This window comes from Drosophila santomea, chromosome 2L, assembly GCF_016746245.2.
Source record: "Drosophila santomea strain STO CAGO 1482 chromosome 2L, Prin_Dsan_1.1, whole genome shotgun sequence".
NCBI lineage: Eukaryota > Metazoa > Arthropoda > Insecta > Diptera > Drosophilidae > Drosophila > Drosophila santomea.
Window position 1 is genome coordinate 18,473,822 of NC_053016.2, and position 21,836 is coordinate 18,495,657.

A 21,836-nucleotide genomic window follows, 5' to 3' on the forward strand; every position below is an offset into this window, starting at 1 on the left:
GTCAACGAAATACCAGCCCGAGCTAAGGAAAACAAACCATTGCTTCAGTTTTATTCAATAAATTAATTTGGTTTATTGCTTACATCAAATACATAAATATTAAATTGTTCCATTCGACGCTTTGTAGTTTTACCTATGTGCCAACTAGTTGACCTGTACTCTACATACAAATATATATATCGCATATATACAGAGGTCTCGGGATATGGACACCTACTTTCCCGCCGCCTTCTCCTCCAGCTGGGCTTGAATGTGCCGCACGTTGTGGCCGCCGCCATTGTGGTTGTGGCGCTGGAAGAAGGCGTTTATGGAGCTCATGGAGCGGTACTCCAGATTGTCGCTGACGTGCCAGTCAACGCTGATGCTCTGGTGGCGACCCACCGGATTGCGGATGCGGGTCTCGTTGTACTTCTCCAACAAATGCAGCAGGCAATCCTTGGTGGTGTTGGCTGCCTCCTCCAGATTCACGGTTTGATGAGTGTCCGGCAGCCCTACGGGCACATCCCGACTCATCTGGTTTATCCTGAACTTGGCACGACGACTGCTGGCCGATTCGTTGCTGGCGCTGGTGGAGATTGGGTTGCTGGCGCCCGACGAGATTGGGTTGCTGGCGCTGGAGGAGATATAAGTGCTGGAGCTGGTGGTACTGTTGCTGGTGCTGCTGGAGATCACCTTGGAAGAGGTGGTGCTGGTTCTTTGTACATGCTGGTTAGTGAAGCTTCTGGCATTGGAACTGCTCATGGTTTGCACTGTGGACTTCCGCTGGGACTGCACCAGTTTGCTAGAGGAGCTGTTCCCGTTGCTTAACTTTGGTGTTTCCTCGATGGACTGCTGCAATCTTACAGACAGCGAACTGATCTTCGTCTTGCCCTTGCCATCATCGTAGGATCTCTGGCTCTGGGAACTGCTGCTGGCCTGGCTGAGGAGTCCTCCATTCAAAGTGGGACGGTTCCAGCTGCTGCTGCAAGTGGTTTTGCTGGTCCACCTATTGCCATCCTGGGTAGTCTCCGAGGTTTTACTAGAAGTACTGCCAGAAGGAGCAGCAGATGGTGCAGCAGCAGGGGTTGGAGCAGCAGCAGGAGGATCAGCAGGCGCTCCACCACTGCTCCCATTGTTGTTCGCATCCCCAAGCTTGGTGTTGATCTCGGCCAGCATGAGCAGGTGATCAGATAGCTTCCGTATCTCATCCGCCAGATTCACACGCTCTCCGGAACTCCGCCGACCCAGCAAGTAGGTGGTATCCGAGTTCCTTCGATCGAAGGTGTGCAGATAGCTCTTCATACTGCGCTGCTGCTGGGCGGTGGACTGACTGCCGGAGAACTCGTCGAAATTCTCGTTGAAGAGGTGTTGCGGTGTGGGAGTTGCCGGACTGGAGGTGGCTACCGTCGGGAACAGCTTCTCCCGCGACTCGTTGATGGGCGTGGCCACCGAGCGCGGACTCTCGTTGTCTGCACTGCGGGATTCGTCCTCTTCCGGCAGATCTTCAACCTCTCCCCGTTCGTCATCCGTCAAAGTGGAAATTGATTCGCAAGGCGAAGGCGAACAAACTGGAAATAGAGCATAGTCTTAGAAGCAATTTTTTTAAGGATCTTGTATATGTTAACATAGAAGTTATGGGGTTATTGCCAAAAACTGTTTCAGAAGGGTTAATGTACACGAAATGGTTATATACAAACGGATAGAGCATGCTTATGAGTTCAGAGAGTTGTGTCGTAATATGGCTCTTAGGAACATCAAATGTGCGTTTGACTAATGCTCTACACAAAAATAAATGAAACTATACCTATACTTCTAAAATGCGTAAAATATATTATTAAACTTCGGTATTTTGAACTTTATTGAACTTTATTAATACGATATAGTAAGTCTCTCTGACGGACAAACCACAAATGAACATGAGACTGACTGAGGAATTTGACTGCGATCTCTGAGGATGATTGGTGTTTTGAGCTGGATGTTGGGCTTACCTGGCTGGCAGACCAGAAACTGTGGCTATACGAGCATGTGTGTTGATCTAAATCTGAACTGTGGATTAGGGTAGTTCTAGGGGTTTCGGATTTGGGATTGGAGGGGACTGGGATGGAGCGAAATCGATTTCAGTTTCTCGTCTCGCAGAAACTACAGAGAAGTATCTTTGTGCTGAAGTTTAAATTATATTTTGCATATATTTTTATGTTTTCTTTTTGTCAATGGCTGTCTTTATCACAGTGTAAAGTGGTTAATAGAGCTGGTCATCCGCTACAAGAATGCCAGGCACATAGCTTAATGCTAGGGTTACTTAAACATAAACAACAGTTCTGGCTGGCAAGCTGGTCCTCCCTCGTCCGAAGACAAGAATTGGTTCTACCACAGAGATAGGGTTAACACAGAGAAAGAGAAAGAGACAGAGACGGAAAGGAGATACGGACAGAGAGTCAGCTAGCCAGCTTGGTCCACATTCAAGTTAAGAACAACAATTAGTTTGACAAGTTAATCGTGTAATATACAAAGTCCATCCGATTGCAGGATGCAGTTGGAGATGCGATGCGGATGCCTCATTTGCCGTGGATGAGGGCGTGTCGGTCGCGCTGTCGCTGGGATCCGTACTCACCTCTGGAGGAGGAAAGGCTGTCCGCGCCGTGAGTCCTCCTGGGATGGGGAAAGCTCGTCTCGCTCAGCGGAGCTATCACATTCCCCTCCACGTCGAACACGTACGGACTGTTCGGATGCGTCTCCCAGCGCACGATGAAGTTCTTCAGGTTGTCCTTTGTAGCATCCAGTTCTTTGTTCTGCAAAGGAAACAAATGCGAAGGGTACAGTAATTCTTTGATGGCTTGAGAACGGGGAACTAGCGCTATGTATCTGAGTTAACGGTTGAGGTTCAAATGACTAATCGAACAGTGATGCACGAGTACTTCATATTATTGGAAGTCCAAAAGTATGTTTCGAAGCCAATCGAAGTATGTCGTGCAAAAAGTCAACTTTGAAATGACTGCGTCCTTCTGTATATCTGATAAAATAGGTATTGGTACATATCTCTGGATTCCTTTAAAAATGCAGTCCATTTCATATATTATTTTAATGCCAATTGTCAGTACTTGTAATTTTATATTCTTTGAAGAGTTAGTTGAAAACCACAATGCATTTAGCCGACCAGCTCTGGAACCCGTTCGTTCGTTTGATGGCCTTGCAGGTCTAGTTCCCCAATTTCTTACCTCGAGATCAGCGTCGCTGCAGAGTTGGGCCAGCTCCTCGTCCTGCTGCTGGTCCTCCTGCTTAGCCTGCTCCACGCAAACCTCTACCTCTTCCTCCTCGTCTTCGTCTTCAATGGTTTCCGTGGAGTCCTCGGAGGACTCCGAGGGAGCTGTCACCGGAGACACAGACTTCAGGCGCGACTTGGACGCAGAGGAGGCGGCCTTTGTGATGGGCGTGGCCGTGGCGGCGGTGGCTGGCCGCTGCTGAAGCCATTTGTGCTTCATGCACTCGGCGGCTGTCATCCGGGTGCTGGGGAAATGAAAATCCGGAGACGGGTTAGCAACCAGACTCTAATTAGGGGGAGAATTCGAACACCCACCCCAGGTCCTTTGCCAGCAGCTTGGCTATGAAATCCAGACACTCGGGGGATATGCCATTAAAGCATTCATCCTCGAAATCGTATTTTGCAATGGTTACATTTGACATTGTTTCAATGTCGTTCTCGCCCATGAAAGGCGACAGTCCTGAGATGCTGTATCCAAACCATCATATGGGGTTGTGTGTGGTTTCGAGGTATGGGAGAGTCAATAAACATGTAATGTAAAAGCAGCGTAAGTAGAATAAATAAAAACACAAAACCAACACTTAATTAACTAAATTAAATTTGCCACGGAGTGAGAGCATATCCACCAACCGCCCCTTTTGATTATCACATTTTTAGCTGGTACACACTTTTAATTGGTTTTCTCCCAAGCACCTACCCTTAAGATATGAGTGCGGGTCTTGATTAAATTTCTAATTGCTCGAGCCACAACATAAATGGTTCGAAAATATTGTGCTGGCTTAACCCCAGAAAAAAGTAAAATCGACATCTTTGGATATATTTTCTTCTTTTAAATGTGTTGAGTTTTTGTAAAAATAAATACTTGTTGGCTAAGTAAGAGGATTTCAATCGATATAAAATAAGAGAATATTAAAGGATTTATTTAAAGATTTCATCGCCATGTAAAAAAAGTTCTTCATATAGAAGTTATTTTGGCAGTTTGAGTACTCATTTTGCTATTCTGTAGTCATTGCTTAGGAAACTTCAATATAACTTAATAAAAGTAGCTTCTAAAGCATAGGTATTAAACTTACAGCACATAGCATATAACGCCGACACTCCACATGTCTGTTCCATACGATATGCAGTCAAAGTTTACAACTTCTGGCGCCACAAATTCCGGAGTGCCGAAGAGAACCTATTGAAACAGTCGGCATTGAATAAATAACTCTGTTTTAAATAATTGCTACTAAGCATTACATGCATCTTAGGAATAAGAACCATCCAGAATCTTCATTTCGGTTCATTTCTGGTAATTATTACATACAAAGTATAGACTAAGTATTAGCTTATTATTCCCAAAGAGAAGACTATTTTGTTGATTGAGCTCTGCAAGAAGTACTTACTCTGAGACGCTTATCAGGATCAAATTTACGAGCTAGTCCAAAATCAATAATCTTGATGCGGTTACCCTTCTGTGTGAGCACCAAAATATTCTCGGGCTTCAGATCCAGGTGGACTATGCCATTGCCGTGGATAAAGGCCATTGCCTCACACACCTGACGAATAAAGACGCGGCAGACTCGTTCGGTGAGGACGAACTCATCGTCCACCACGCGATCGAAAAGCTCTCCTCCTTCGATGCTGTGAAAAAAGATGTTAATTAGACAGAGGGAAAATGTGAAAACAGAAAAGCATAAACAGCAGAAAACACAAAACGAATCATGCAAACCAAGCACCATTAATAGAGTTATTGCCTTTCAATTAGTCTCCTCACCTCGTAACCAAAGGTTTTAGCTTCGTGTTTAGTTACCTTACCTGACTACCCACACTGAACTAGTTATGTTATTTACAAGAGTACAGATGGCTCTGCCAGGACACGAAAATCAGATAATCCATGAGCATCAATCCGCTCGAGTGACGGGCATCAACTAACGGCATGCCGATTGGATTCGGAGTCGGAATCGGAGAGAATTATGTTCAGGCACTCGAACAAATGTCATCCGAGATTTGCCTCAAGTGTCGATACCACAACACATCACAAAAATCCGGCCGTTCCATTCCTCCATCAGATGCCCATGAAAAAGTTCGGAAAAAACAGGAAAAATGCCGAAATGCTTTGGTTTTTCTCTGTTTTTTCGGGTTGTTAGCTAGTTGATGCACTTCACTCGAAATTGAGTAAATTAAAATTGCATGTAGATCTTTGTGCGCCGTTTGAAATGGAATATTGCTATCCAACTGATGGAGAATTTTTCTGATTGGTCTGATTATGCAATTTGTGTTGACCCATATAAATACTCTAATAATACTTTTTTTTAAAAATATACATTTGTATACAAAAACAACTTTTACAACGCAAGGTAAACAATAGTGTTGCACCTTCTGTAATGTATTAAATATGTTTTTGGCTGATTATAATAGATAAAAATAGAATATTCTTATAAAACTGTCTAACAAGTCATGCTGTTCGTATATCCCTAGCTGCACATAAAAGTCCATAATCCAAATGAAAATCACTTAAAGTGCATTTCATAAAAATTGGTTCATTAAAAATTTCAACTGGTAAATCCACAGATCCGAGGAAATCCAATGAAGCTTTTAACCGACAAGTTTCATGTCGCATGGGATGTGTAAAACAATTGTCAAAATGTTTAAATATTTATTGTAAAGCGATAGCTGTGCCATCTTAATTCAGTTAAATTACTAGGTCTTTGTTTTAGTTTGACAGTTGTGCTTACTCCCTTTGAGTGGCTTTTCCACGATGGAAACTAAATAGTTGAAACGCAGCATGCTTAAACCACTTTCCTAGCTGCTCATCATTTCGGCGAGGAATTCCCTTCTTTGGAAAATATGTTCGTCGTAGTTGGATATTCTGTTATGAATATGCCAAGGAGAAGTATGCAAGTCAACAATAACTTTTTCGGAAGGGGGAAAACGGCAAGGAGAACAGGACCAGCTAGAACAACAGCACAAGTTGTCCAAACTGCAGTTTCCTTGTTTTGTTGAAAATTAATTTAAGTTGACAAAGTCTTTTGGGGCTTTGTCTTGGGTCTATGAAAACGGAATTGTTTCATGTTTCTTTCGTTTATTGTTCGCCCACTGGGAGGCGAATGTGGGTCAAGGCCGTTGACTAATCAGTGGGCCAGAACACCTGCCTCAATCGTTTTTATGGGCCATTAGACCCTTAACCCATGTCACCATTCATTTGCGAACAAAGAAGCTGTGAAAAACTTTCGCGAGGCAAATAAAAGTTGCTGTAAATTTCTATAAATGCTCGGCTGCCAAGGGGAAACCTGTTGCTCGAGGTTTTTCTTTCAGACTTTGTGTGAGTGTTTCGTGTATTGGTTGGGGCGGAAAAGTTTACTAGTTTACGATAATGTGCGTACGTGTAAATCGCATTTTATGCACATTCCTACTGATTGCAAGATATTGTGTCCCCAGCAACAATGTGGCAAACAGCAAAGGGACAACAAACTTAACGAATAGTGGAATAGAGGGCTACAAGTGTATATATTGGGGTGGACCGTATTTGGCGACCAGAGTACCAAAAATCCTTGGCTTAAATACAGTTAAGTTTCATTCATATATTTTCCAATTTATTATGCATTGGGAGTGCACACCATCAGATTATCTGAGCAACTATAACTTTTGGTCGCCAAATAAAGCCCAATCTAACGTGCATACATAAACATTTATACTCTATTTATAGAGAAACACAGAGAAGGAGTCACACCCACGAGACAAGGACAAGCAAACTGAACACATTCATTTGTAAGGGCCCGTGAATGGGCCTCTTGAAGTCTTCCTTACAGTTCCAGGACGACGCACATCATTTTCTGATATTCGTATGCCGCGTACAACTGTATGATGAGGTGATGCTGCAATGAATTCATTATCTCCACCTCCCGCTCCACATTCCGCTTGTCCTCGCGCTTGGGGATCGGCACGAACTTGGCCGCCAGCTGCAGGCCATTTGCCTTGTCCTTGCACTTGTACACTGTCCCGAATTTTCCGCTGCCAGAGGGCACAATATTAATTACATATGATTCGGGGCACATCGGGAAGTGCGGCGATCGGGCCGCTGGAATACTCTACTCACCGTCCCACCTCACCCAGCACATCGTAAAGTTTATGGGCATCGACGTTGCGATTTATGGTCACATCGCGCATGGGAAACGACGGTTCCAAAACTGCAAAATAGGAAAAAATGGGTGGTATTAAGTTTGGACCATAAAACAGTTTAGCAGTAACCTTTTTATTTGGGAAGTGAGCCGAAAATTGAAAAAGGAGCAAGTAGCTTTTAATGTTTTCAATAAGTTTATCGGACGTATATTTAAGAAGTAAAAGTCCAGAATGAAAATTGTTTCGCTACTAATTGAATGTTATTCCTGTTAGCTGCTTCTTATTTATTGACCTACCGATTACAGGCATATGATACTGATAGAGCAGTACGCAAGATATTTAGTACACTCATGGGTGCATTGATATCAATCCAGGTCTAGTACGTACACCCCATTGCACTTCATTGAGCCATTTCATCGATCCGTAATTCCATTGGCTTGCCATATTCCTTATCAGCATACCAGTTTGCTGCCATAAACTGACAAGCCATAGGTGGGTATATGGTCGGAAATGTTTCGGTCTGATTAAGACCTCAACAGTGTGATTTGATTAGATTTCTTGTTCCTGGCCAGAGCCAAAGAAAAACAAGTGCTTCGCAACGTGGTCAGGAGTGCACCCTCGGCAATATGGCATTTCAATCATTTCCATTGTCCAGTTCCCAGTGAGGAGTGCATTTAATACCGGCTATTATGGAGCCAGTACGTCTCTGCAAGGACTGCTCAACAACAGCTTGTGCTTGTTACATATTTCGCAGGACATATTGCACACAAGTTTTCCTGTTGTGCTCAGAGGAAACCCTTTCAGAATTTGATTCGTTGTGTGTGTCTACAAGTTGCCAAACAAATAAAAATGACTTGATTCAATTGAATTTGTGCAACGCAACGATATGAAATGGGGACGACAACAGTGACGAGTGGGAATATTGTGACAAATATGGGTTTACTTGTGTGTCCGTGGGCGGCGGTCTTCCCTGGGTCCCCTGCGTGTGGTCACCAAACAGTGCACGATTTTTCATATTTTTTCCATTACGCACAAGAGTTTCAACTTGACATTCGACCGCAATAATCCCCGGAGATTTTGTGGCAGGCATGGAAACAGTGGCTTTCGAAAATTTGCAATTCGAATTATTGATAATCTGTCAAAGGCTTATGGTACAAGTGTAGTAAGTCAATATGTGTGCTGAAATAACCGATTGATGGCCACTATTTTAAAAACAATTAATTCAAATTTAAGTAATAATTCCTTAATTCTGATAGTTGTAAGAATTCAATCTATCTATTTAATACCACAACAAGAGAAATCGCTATACAAGGGTGTTTGGACTATTTGGTACTTTTTACTTAAATAAAGAACAGAGCTTCGATTAAGATTGGCATTACTAGAAGCTGCTGCCTGATCAAGTATATCCCTTTATAGGTTTGGAAACGATTATTTCCAGCTTATTAAATACTTTTTAAACAAATCTGGCACATCTCTTTACTCTCCAATTGCCGGGTATAAATAATGTAAGATATCAAACTTAAAACAGCAATTTTTCGTTAGGTTCTGGACGGAGCTGTTAAAGACTACCCCTAGTCACCATTTCAAGAGTACAATTTGTTGTCCCTATTTTTCGACTTCTCGACTTTTTCTAGCTGTGCTTAACGGCGGCATTTAAGGGGTTAAGTTGTTAGCAAGCTTCTATGAATTGATGTCATCTGCGCGGCAGCTGTCCCATTAATATGTAAATGGCGCACATAAGTATGCTACGGAAAACACGATAAATCTTTAAAATCAAAGGCACGACGAAGAAGCAAACGAAAAGACTTTCCGAATCTAGAAAGGGGCGAGACAAGGGCGGGAAAAGTAGATGGTGGGGGTGGCACAAACTTGGCAAATTCAAAGTGAAAGTCGAGCGTCTACTGTGAATAGAAACGGAGGCTGTGAGAGCGTTTTCTTTGCTATTTGTGTGCAGCGAGGCACTTGTACACACATATATGTATGTATGCAAGCAATTGACGCCTCCCTTTCGCCACGCCCCCTGGCCATATCTCGTTTAAACGGTTTTTGGCACCGACAGAGTGAGTGAGTGCATGTATGAGTGCATTTGAGTGCACTCTGCCAATAATGCGCACAATTTAAGTTTCGGCAAACACGCCCAGGCACTGGCATTAGGCAAGAAATTTGAAGAGAGCCCCTCAATTGAAGGGAAAATTTTGTGAAAACTTGCCAACTTCTCGGTCCCATAACTCATTATTCAAAAGACACAAAAGTGGAATCGAAAAGAGGCGACGAGATTCGAGATATTTCAACGCTCAAAAAACTTCAGCATGAGCGCAGACAAGCATTCATTATGCAGAAACGTTCACTTATACTCGGTTGAACACTTTAAGAAATTATAATGTATAATAATATTCAATACCATGATTTGGTAAATAACTAAAAGACATTTTAAAGGAAGTCAACATATTATAAGAAACTATAACAAACTTAGTATGTATATATATCGATGCGTTTGTAGATTACCGTATAAACCTATATGTATTAAATGACTCCACGTTCTATATAAATAAGTTAGAAGCGTTAGGTGTCAAAAGAGCAGTTTCAGTTCAGACACTCTTCTCTGAGTGTACTCATATTCATACTCAGAAATGGATGTGAGAGGGCGACAGGTAACTCCCATTCATTTCCTGGTTCGAGCTCATGAATAAATGAATTTATATCGACTCTTCTTGGCATTTGCACTGCACCGCTTATCCAAAGGGAAAATCCGTGGACTTGGGTAACAAGGGGTTGAGGGGTCCGGATATGCCCATATGCTCTGGCGAGGGGCGGTTGGCAGTGGGCGGTTGACGACCCCAATCCCAATGCACCAACCGAATGCAATCGAAATTGGACTTGAGCCGTTTGAAGTGTTTTCGTAAATCAATTTCAGATCCATTAAGCTGCAAGATGTGCATATAATACACGAATGGTTGCGGATAGGAACATATGGATTGGAGTAAAAATATGATGTACTAGTAATGTGCTTTTTACATACATATTTACACATTTTGTTTTATATATATTTAAAAAGTCTTTATGGTTGGGAAATTATAATAACTATTTCAGAAAAATATTTCACGTTGTTCTTACCCCAGTATTAAGATACAATCAGCTTTGCTGCGTCTCCCTATGTATGCAAAATAATTATAGCTTTTAAATAGCTTTCAGTTGAAGTTTGAGTTCTGTGTCAGACATCTCTTATTCAGAAGTACTTTTCCCGACGTCTATATGTATTTTCCTACTCAATCTCTATCGCACCGCACCCGTCTCTTTCGCTCACTAGGGTCAATGTGTGTGGATTGGGTTGAAAAGTGCAACTCGTCGCAAATTGATTTCAAAAAAGTCTTATAAAGTTAATTTATGCACAATATCAATAAAAATGGCTGAGCGGGAGTCGCAGATACTACATTTGCACTCCCCATTCAATGGAGTGCCATAGATATAGAGCGGCGAATGCAAATGGCGAACGATTTTTTGTGCCAACGATGGCAATTTTTTCTGATATGAAAATCAGCAAATTTTTCTTTGATTTGCCTTTGCTCCTTGGGTCGTCAAGGATCCGCAGGATAACCCAGCCAAATCTCCGTTCCCCACTGCTCATTTGGGCAACTGTTGCCAGGATTGCCTTGACTTTCAAATTAAAAAATAAAATCCGAGCGAAGCAAATCCTCAGCGGAAGTGAAAAAATGTTTTCCTCCGACTTTTCCGCTCATCGATTTGTTGCTGCAATTTGTTGCTGCCATAAAAATTGTGTAATGTGCTTAATGAAATTTTTTTAATAACACAATTTGAGGGCACGTGAGTTTAGCGGCGAAAAATGTGTTGTACAACAAAGGCAAACTGTTGCACATCAAACGATGGATGTCAATGTGCCACACATTACACGGCCACAAAATATATGCAAAAAGTACAAAAAACACAAGCCAGACGTCGGCATTTCAATAAACCAAAGTTACGCAACAACGAGGGTCCTGCATGCACTTCCTCATTGTTTATATTCGCATTTAAAACACTTTTTTACACGACCAAAGCAATCGCACAATTATGCCAAGCATTTAATGGCAGGCCCAGACGGGAAAACGGATGCAAGCAAAACACTTAATACATTTTATATATTATATTTTATGCTGCCAGGAAATCGGCGCAAAGATCACACAGCATTTGCTGTTTGTTTGCCCGGCTAAGTCACTTGCTAAATTCAAAGCAAACAAGAATTATAAACGATGAATTTAATTTGGAGCTTGTTTTCTATTTGCTGTTGGCCTTTGACCTGACGCCTTGAAAATTGTCAGGTTAATAAATTTCTATAAAATTAACATTTTTAATGACTTCCCGAAAAATGTAAGCCGCTTATTTCTCGTGAGTATTAGGAAACTAGAGCCATATTCTTGAAGCCGTATTTAAGGCATTTCAACTAATTCGAAAATCTTTTGATGATGCATCATATGCTATGCAAATTAAGATGGTTTAGTACATCAGTGGCAAGCAAAATCAAATCAACATCGTAGAATATGAAATACAAACTTTAATTTGAAATCTGATTTTCATTATGTTTTTGCTATCTTTGAACTTGCAGGCTACCAAAATGTGATTTTGATTTTGAAAATAACCTGAAACGAATGTGTACTTTACCCTAATTTGACTTTGACTTAATGTTGGTTACTTTCAACGATGGATTTTGGTAACTTCGACCAGGCTGGGAACTTTACTCAGCTGATGACGTTTGTGCAACCGATGGCGAAAACTGTTGGAAATGAGTTCGTGCCGTTGGCAGTAGATATTTTCCTGGTTATTGTTGCTGCTGATGACGATGCTGCGGGTTGTCTGCATTTTAATCAGTCTAAGTGCCTGGCAAATTCCATGGAAGGAATGAGAATGGCAGAACCAGTCTGAAACTGTGTGTTGGCAGAGGCAGAGGGAGAGGTAAAAAAAATGGCAAAAGTTTGCCCCTACAGAGACTACAGTGCCATTTCAAATTGGCTATTACAGGGACTTCCACACACACATCGCCTTCATCAAATGGTCATGCATAAATGCGAGGGAAAATGAGCAGGCTCCAGTATTCACACTTTTCTCAACCCGACTCTAATGCCTCGCCTAATCCAGGTGACATATTTTTAAAGTATAAATTGAAAGCAAGGCATAGCTGAAGTTACAAAGACTATGAATCTCCTGTCATTTTGAATTTATATCTATACACAGTCAGTCCAAAATGAAGAGCTTAACCCGGCTTTATACAAGCTACAGATCCTGTAGCTAAACCGATCCTTGTCAGTACCGATTTGATTAGACACTGGGCACACAATTTATTTCTTGCATCCGAATGGACACGTTAGATGTGTTAAATGTTTGACGCTAGCGAATTCAATAAATGATAAATGACAAAAGAAACTTGCGGCATAAGGCCCACTTTTTTTGTTTTTAAACAAATGCAAACAAGGGACAGATGACAGGAGACAAATCAATACCATGTATCCATTTATTTTGCGTTCGCCTTTATATATTATATATTCATATTAATCCCCGTGCATATCTATATAGAATGTTTCGGCAGTATCTCAACAACGGCAATTCATCTTCTTCATTTTTTTCCTGCACGCCAAGCGTAAATCCGCTGCGACAACGCCCAGTTCCTCCAGTTTTTCATTTTTTGCATGTGCGGAAAGCGAGAGAAAAATGAAAATCGTTGTGGAAAATGAAAAGTAATAATCAGTGTGGGTGTGGGTGTGGGTGTGTGTGGGTATGTGAGTGTGTGGGGACCTTGAACGTTTCCCCGAGATATGACGTAAAGCTCAGTGCCCTAATGCAGTGCAAAGTATTTCGACCCCATTTTCCCCCGATTTTTGTCGCCAATTTCCAGTTTATGCTGCATACTTTTGCGGCACACTTTAATTGGGCCATTGCCATTCAAAATTTATGCCAAAGTCTCTGACGAAATGGGATGTCACTTTTGGCTCCTTCTCGTTGCCAATTTGCGCGATGATGCAATTTTACTTTATTTCATTTTATTTTCGCTGCCTTCTACCAGCTTTGCGACAATGAAATTAGCATTAGAAATTTGTATGCATGCGTGTTGCTCCCTGTTTTTTATTTTATCCCATTACCAGCCTCATTCAATTGGAATTTTCATTTCAGCTTATTTCGCCTTTAATTTAGTCACTTGCGAGCTAAGGACACCAAGCGAGTTATTCCAAAATATTGTTCGCCTCGACATTACGCATACGCCGCGTGTGACGATGAGTCCCGCTTGCATTTCTTGAATCGCTTTGTGGCGATTTTCCGAGGGGTTTTCCCCGCTTCTCCCCACCCTCTTCGCCTATCCCTTTTCACATTCATTACGCTGGCTTTTGTGGGCACACACATAATCTCCGGCTGGCTGTATGGGTGAGCTTTTCGCGCTTATAATCAACGCCGCCATTCGAGCAGCGTATATATGTGTGGGAATTTTCCATGCTGTTTTCGTTTTTAATCACCGAAACTTGAGCACTGCGAAAATACTTTAAGGGCACTGCAGCAGCTCTAAATTTGAAAGGGCCCCAAAAATGTTGCCCCTGCTTAAAATGCCTGCTAATTGATCGATGTGAGCACAGCAATTTCAAGGCAATTCCAAAGTCCAACAATGGGACAAAGGACATCGCATGGAGACTACTGCAGACTGCAAAGATAAACACAGGCCAGGTCTTTTCCCCCAGCCGAAGTTCCGAAGTTCCCTTTTTTCAGCCTTGTCATCAGTAGATGCAGGCAACCGGTGGGGATGGGGTGGGGCAAATCGGTTGGCGAAATCGGGGAAAATGCTGCAGCAACAGCCGCTTCTAAATGCAAAACAATTTCAAGCCAGACTAACGACGCACACCGCAATGAACTCATTAAAACTTTCTACCCAGTCTGCAACAAAACGGCATCAAAAGAGCGTCGTGCGCGATGAAAATTCAAAACTGTTAGATTGCTAAGTTCTGCGACTATCTCAAATAGGAAAAGAAGCCGATGCAAATTCGCTGGCAGCCGCAACTCTGCGTTTAATTAATTTAATGAGCGACGTGAGGCAACCGCAGACACCTCGTGTCAGCCAGCGCTCATAAATGACTTTCTGCCCCTGTTCCTGTGCCATTTTGTGGCCCACAGGCGTGGTCGAAACAATAGGTCAAACAGCAATAGCATAAATAATCGAAACATCAGTTGGATGACTTAATTCGTGTGTTTATTCCTCGTTAGGTTTTTGAAAAGTATTATGTAATATTGGAATAAAAAAAAGTTATCTAAGCCCTAAAATGATTTAAAGAAATATGTATACATATATAATTTGAATCAAAAATGGTTTATTTAACTTATTATGTGTTTTATTTATACATTTGTTTTCGACAACTTTATATAAAGTTCTTTGTGGCTTACTTTTTACCAGCTGGGAACGGATTTATGTATACTTATTGGTGCTATTGCCATGCCCCCAGCTGTAGTAAACTAGCTGCGGGACTCGCGTGGCAGGTGAAAAGGGAGGTTCGGATGCTGGGAGGCTGGGAGATTGGAAAGCTTCATGCAAAGCATCAGCTGAACTCGTTAGCGTAAAATCCTGGAAATTTTGTCAATGAACGGCTATCCATGGCCGATCCTGATGGCGGTTGTTGAGCGACTGGAGCTTAGTTAATTATCGGTTCGCAATGGCCCCTCGTTCAAAGTGTATTAATTTATGAGTGCAACACAAAGGCCAGCGCCGCCGTCATTTGCAGCAGCTGAGGATCCAGAGCTCCCCACTGAATTTGGAAAATGTTTGGCCATCGGGGTTGAATTTAGGAAGTTTACAATGTGCATTCCCCAAATGAAATCCCCGAACCGCAAATACTTTAAAAGCCCCGGCCAAACAGCTGCCAAAACAAATGAATTAAAGAAACGAAAAGCGAGTAGGACGCCATTGTGCGAGATATATATCATATTGTACTCGAATGCCCTGCATCTCCTTCTGGTTGCCAGTGTGTGTAGGCCAATGGTCGCATAAATCAAAGACGAAGAGCGAAGTCTGCGGCTGGTTCGAAAAAGCCGAAGGGGGAATTGCAGATATGCCGGCAGTGTGCGAACACATATTTGCACTCAAGTCGAACTGCATTTGTTTGGGGCATAATTGAATAACAACTGCAAATTGCACAGGGCACAAAGCGGGCTAAAAATGCAGCCATGCCAACCGGAAGTGAAAGGGCCTCTTGCATACATAAGTCTGAATATAGGATATATATATGTTCGATATGGGGCGATGGCCCATAAATAATTGGCCAGCTCTGTGAATTAGTTGCGGCATCAGCCAGATAAATCAATTAACGCGCAACAAACAAAACAATTAATCAAGGTGCAGGTTTTTAGTGCCGGGAATCGGGTCGCTTTGGATCGGAATCGGTGGGGATCAGGATGAAACAGCGAGGTAATTGAAAGGTCATCGATTCAATGGCGGCCACATGGTGCATGTTCGCACGCGCTTCTGCCAACAATTTGTTAAAATTTAACGCTTTATTTACTGCCCGACTGTCCATCCTGGGTTTCTCAATCATGCACAGAGAGAAATTTGTCTGGAGTTCTAAAAAGAACCTACGCGAATTCTTCAGCCCAACATATGAATTTGATTTATAAATCAAAAATTATTTATAAATAAAGCCCGATTATTGGGGAGCAAACCTTTAACCTTTACTAGTAAGAACTATGGTACTAAGGAACATATTTCATTAGTTTCCATACAAACAACAAAAATAGAGCCACTACACACTACAGAAGTACGAGAATGCAATTGCAATTGCAATTCCCAACCGTTTGATCTTCAAGGGATCAGGCATTTTTTTCTGTGCACTCTGTTTTTCACACATCCACCATGTGCTGACACGTGGAACTGCAAAGGCAACGGACCTGCTCATGCACAATGTATCTGTATCTGCAGTTGTATCTGTGTCCTGGCAGAGCGACAGTTTGACATCTCTAAATAAAGTTTGCACTTGCAAGCTACGTGGGTACAACCAACACACTCCCACACACACAAGCACCCACACTTACCAGGCAAGCACGCACACTGTTGCAGGGAACATAGACACCCTCTGTGGCACGTTTGACAATTTAATGGTGTTGGGGTTATTTATACAATACGCTCGCTGCAAGTCCTCAAATATTCAGTGACCGGCAGCCAATGACGTGTCGAGCAGTTGGTTAAAGGACCAGTTGTAGGGCTTAACTGGTCATTTTAAATTAGGGTCAAGCAGGTGAAACCCATTAGATTGGGACCTTAAAGAGAACTTAAATTTTAGCTCTGCCTTGTAATGCATAATGCATGGTATTAAAGTCATACGACACGGTGTAAAGTGAATGAAAACAAATGTAAGGGAAAGTACCTATTTAAGACGACTTGTCAATTGTAGTATATATTCAGTCTTCAGCAATGAGCTCTTAGATAAGATAACTGCTATGAAATATGAGTCGAAAGTCAATACATTCTTTATACAAGTATTTCTTATGTTATACGCAAGTAAAACATGTATATGTCTTTTTAGAGCACTTAAAGCGAATTCTGCAAATTCATTTCATTCCAAGCTAAGTTGCTTCCAAAATACCAATCAAAATAAATTAAAATATCCTTCTTTATTGGCTAGATCAGTTGCAGCACGTTAATTAAAGCTCGTTTGGCACTACAGCACCATACACAAATTATCCGAGCAAATGTCTAAGTCAAGTTCCAATTGCATTTCAGTCACTCCCCAAAGGATGTCTATTGACAAGACAGCTTCCGACAGCCGGAGGAATCCAAAGTGCCCCATCATTCTGTGGGTTCTACGACAGATAAGGATGCGCGTACTCACTGGAGGAGTTCTCGGTTGCAGCTAACCAACGCAGCACTCTTGGCCGTTACAGTTTATGGGCTTTAATTTAATTTCTGTCCGAGTGGTAAGAGCGCTCTGAATTAACGATCTGTTTGGCCACAGAGAAGCGATTACCGAGGCAGATACGCGGATACTCTGGACGAGTTATTGCCTTTTAAATACCAGTAGCTGTTCTGCAATTAAATATGGAAACAATGCCGGGTATTTCCGAAACATTGTGAACACATGATGAAAACTAAAGGAGCCATGATACGCATACGCAATAAAATGATGATTTTCGGCATTTGATTGGCACTGTATCGAGTTGGCTGAATAATGATAGTGGCAAGTGGATAGTGGAGAGTGGCATTTGAATGCGACCCATAAATCAGCAACATGGGAAATTACAAAGCGCAAATGATGTTGACTACGTGGAATGCAAATGAAATGACCTGCATAACATGCAAAGGCGGAATGCAAGGCTGCTAATAAATAAAAACATACGATTTTGGGGCACCGAGAGAGCATTTACATAATTTTGATTATTTTCGACGGATGCTAGACGTGTCCTTAGCCCGAATAACATTTGCAGTTGGAATTCGGCATTTGGCATTTGGCATATGGCCTGGTTCGGGGCTTATTTTCGATTGCGGTTCTGTTTGGCATTATGGAAATTTCCGTTTGTCATTTAGGGGCGCGAAGTGTCTACATGCAAATTGAGTTGCAACAAGCAGAAGCCCACTCCATTCGACAGTTGTTTGTTTAGTTTGCATGTGGCAAATGCAATCTTAACAGGCTTCCTGGCTGCCTGGCTACCAGTCTGCCCGTCTGCCAGTCTACCAGTCTGCCAATACATTAAATTGCAATTTTAATTTGTTTAGCATGCGGCATTGCTGTGCTTGCATCTGCACCACATGGCGTATGCGTTATAATCACACAAACTGATACATATATGCACTCCACGCCCCTGTCTGCATTTTTAACACTGCCATTCCACCTGCAGCTGTGCCCCAGACAAACTGCCGGAGATACTTTCGCATTAAAAATTTAAACAACATTGCAGGCAAGCGGCGAGAACAAAAAGTGGATTTTGGACAATTTTGCCGAAAACAGACACTTTAAGCTGCTCCATTTTGTGCGAATTTCGATTTCGGTTGCCTTTTTCTTTTCAAGTGCCTTGGGGCTGAATTAAATATTCTATAAATTGTTATAGTGCCCACATATATGCAAATTAAATGTCTTTTAATTTGCTCTCGACCAGACGGGTTAATAAATATTCCCTTTTAGTCGCAGTGGAAGCAAGCATAAATTCTGAAATTTTGGTAACAGGCCAAGCACACGGAACATAACAAAGTATCTATAGGATATAGTTGAGTCTGAGCCAACTAAAACGCCAAAGAAATCAGGAAGCGTGAAACCTTTATACATATTATTACTCGACAGCCGGATAAACGATCAAGTCCTGGCCAAATCGCATACATAGTAGAGTACAGAGACCCCGCGATGAGGCAGAGTCGAGGAATTCGCAACGTCAACTGAAGTGAATATCAACGAACGACCTTCAACATGAAATGCGACGTAAAATAAATTTATCTCAATTATATATAAGCAACTAGATCTATATATCCGTCCGTTCTCTGGGGGAAAATCGGACGGATTCGCGTTGCGGGGCGAGTAACTTTTAGAACGGCCAGTGAGAGATTCTTTCGGTTTTGCCTGCCAGCTTTACATTCACCTTGGCAGCGCAGTACGAGAAATCCAAAGCAAAACACAAATTTATTTTTGAATATTTTCGGTTAGCAGCGGCGTAAAAAAGAAATGAAGAATGTATTCTATCCAAAGAGAGCACTCAATAAAGTGAACATCTCATTAAATCGCATTAATACTTATAGCCGCTGCTTAGACGAAATGTGGAATGTGGAATCTTTAATTGCTTTTAATAATTCTAGCGGTGGCCAAAATCTTTCCCTAGTTTAAGTTTTCAACTTGTTTCCAATAAAATAGACAGAGATCATCTTGCAAATCTTGTTTAAAGTGAAAAACTTTTGGGCATTGCCATATCATCACTTAAAAATTGTACTCAAAAAATATTGTATTATGTTGGCTCAAACTGAGATTGGTAAAAATAACAAATAAACATATACTTGACTATATATGTACGCATTTTACTCTGTAAGGCCTTACTGTACTCAGCAAAAATCCACTTTATAAAGAAATATGTATATTTCCTCCGTCTAATGACGCCACAGTCAGGCGATGGTCAGCATTTTTATGCAGATTTCTTGTTTAAATATTTACACAATATCGGCGTGCTTTCTCTGCTTGTCGAGCAAACATTTAGCGCTGGAAAAAGAACTACATTTAAAATATAATAGAACTGGCTTGTTTGATTTATTCGACTAGGTTTTGTGTAAACAAAATGCAGCAAAGTAATAAAATATTTTTATGAAACTCCACATGTCTGGTTTTCCCTGCGGTTTGGTAATTTCCGCTGCAAATGGTTTCATTTCCTCTCCGATTAAAGTGTCTTTGCCAAAGATTTCCCTTAATTGGCTGGCAAACTGGGAAAAGGAAATTGAGAAATCAGCTTATGCGCCATTAGCACATAACTCGGCTGAGACAAACCCAAGTGAGAATTGGACGGGAAAAAAGGTTGGCCAATCGGTCAGGTTGCCACCTTTGCCACAGGTAGGCAGGTATTTCCGTTTGTTGTTATTTGCCAATTTGGGAAGGACTGCCTGGGAAAACAGCGTGGCAAAACGAGACGTGTAAGCCTTTTTCCTGGGCCCACACCCACACTGCGGATTGAATGGCACTAAATCAGGAGAACTCTGTGGGTGCTTTACCCTGTGTCTCCTCGTGTTACGCGTCCTTTCGAACTTTTTTCTCGTGTCGCACTGGGTTCTTTTCATTTTTGGAATCGCCCGACGCTCGGCATTTTTCATGCTACGACGATTTTCCCCCATCCCAAACCATTTCCCGTTGGCCAAACTACTTGACACTTCCTTTTTTCCTTCGGAAGTTGGAGCCTTTCGACTTTGCCTTTGTCTCTGGCTGCCTAAACCACTGTAGACACAGTTACCACAGCCCTTCCAACGTTCATCGAGTGTGACATTTATCCTTCACCAACTGCGCTTCGCTTTGGCTTTTATTTGGGCTTAAAGCGGCAGACAAAAAAGTGTATATAGTATATATTTGGCCCTCTTTTGTTTTATGCGTGAAATTTATTGTTTCTGACAATGGAAACGGCGTCGCAAATGTTTCCTGATCACAGTGCGCCTTATCTGGATTCCTTTTTCGGCACGCCCCCACTTTTCCGCTTTTCCAACAGCCATGGCCGTATTTTATTGAAATTCATGTATTTTTAAAAGCCCACTGGCCCGGGAAGCGGCTCTAAATCGTTTAAGCATTTGTTTCCACCATTCACAGCTTGATTTCGCCAGATACATTTTGCAGTTGCGTTCGGTTTGTTTTTATCTGCGCATAAAAGTTAATGTTTTGCATCAGTATCATGGGCCGAAAATGTTTATTGTTTTGGCCCTTTATTAAAGCGTAGTTAACTGCTGATAACTTCAGTGGCAAAAAAAAGGAGAGGAATCGAAAACAGCTGCTAAGCCGTAGATTTCGTTAATTTGATTTGTCTTTTTGGAGTTTGGCTTTGCGGGATATAACACATTTGAAAGAGTTATCGGCCTAATCTCTGGCAAGGCACATACAATAATTACACTTCGCCATTTGAGATATTTATTGGGGCTATATCTATGGGTAGAATATATACAGATAACCGTTGACAGCAACCCTTATCACTGGTGATACACACAACGCGAATACGCAGTGTTCACTGTTAAATTCGAGGCATTGTCGGAGTGATAATAATTTTCGCTCGAGCGGCAATTCGTAGACTTACCACCTTCCGGCTCTGAATCATCTATATAGATCATATTGCTGTGTCGCCTAGAGAAGATTTCACGCAATCGTTGACCCGTTGTGCGGCTGCTGGATTTACTTAAGTCGATTTGAACTTATTCCTTGACGCTGGCTAATTGGATTGTTAGTTGTTTTGTTGCACAATATTTAATGGCATGTGTAATTATTCATCACTCAACATTTTGCGTGTTTACTTCACTTCACTTATTGCATGGATTTTGAAATCGTTTGGTTTTGCGCACTTAAAAAATGGCACAAAAGAACGATTCTTATTTATAGCTGCTTGGCCGCGCACCACGTTGCGTATGCTTGATTTCAGCGCTAGATTCATTCGCCAGCGGCACTATTTCGCTATTGTGTCATCGCGAGCGAGCGTTTTGCCTGAAACTGTTTTGGCCTGGCCCCACATTATTTGATTTGAGCTGTTTTCGCTGCTGTTCTGCTGTTTCTGCCTTTTGCCAATACGGCGTATGTGTGTTCCTTTGTGGTTATAAATGTGCTTTTCGGCTGATAACTGCCGCACTGGGAGAAACGGTCGATCGACTCTCGCGTGTACGTGTCTATAAATAAACAAACACAGGCGCAGATATAGGGGCAAACCTCGACTGCATATATACACTCCTATTTGTATTGCTTCGTTTCGTATAAAAATAAATTGCAGAGCAATTTGTGTGCTCCGCTCTTTTTGGCCCGTCGCTCATTTTGCAGCTTGTTTTGTGTAC

General features: G+C 41.9%; 1 protein-coding gene across 1 annotated transcript; it reads right to left on the minus strand.

The window, feature by feature from the left end:
• Nucleotides 1–43: 43 nt before the first annotated feature.
• Nucleotides 44–21,514, minus strand: LOC120450021 (death-associated protein kinase related). The gene is made up of 9 exons (XM_039632748.2): nt 21,095–21,514; nt 7,317–7,407; nt 7,028–7,231; nt 4,624–4,861; nt 4,312–4,415; nt 3,554–3,706; nt 3,195–3,483; nt 2,591–2,768; nt 44–1,547 (listed from the first exon to the last, which is right to left on the minus strand). Exons 1-9 carry the CDS (start codon nt 21,126–21,128, stop codon nt 214–216), a joined length of 2,625 nt encoding a protein of 874 aa, XP_039488682.1. The 5' UTR covers nt 21,129–21,514; the 3' UTR covers nt 44–213.
• Nucleotides 21,515–21,836: the final 322 nt, after the last annotated feature.

Coding starts and splice junctions, on each gene's coding strand:
- LOC120450021 (XM_039632748.2), bottom strand. CDS start 21,128: ATGATCTATATAGATGATTCAGAGCCGGAAGGTG. Junction 3,707..4,311: donor GGCGTTATATGCTATGTGCT/GTAAGTTTAATA, acceptor GTTTGGATACAG/CATCTCAGGACTGTCGCCTT. Junction 3,484..3,553: donor CTGCTGGCAAAGGACCTGGG/GTGGGTGTTCGA, acceptor TCATTTCCCCAG/CACCCGGATGACAGCCGCCG.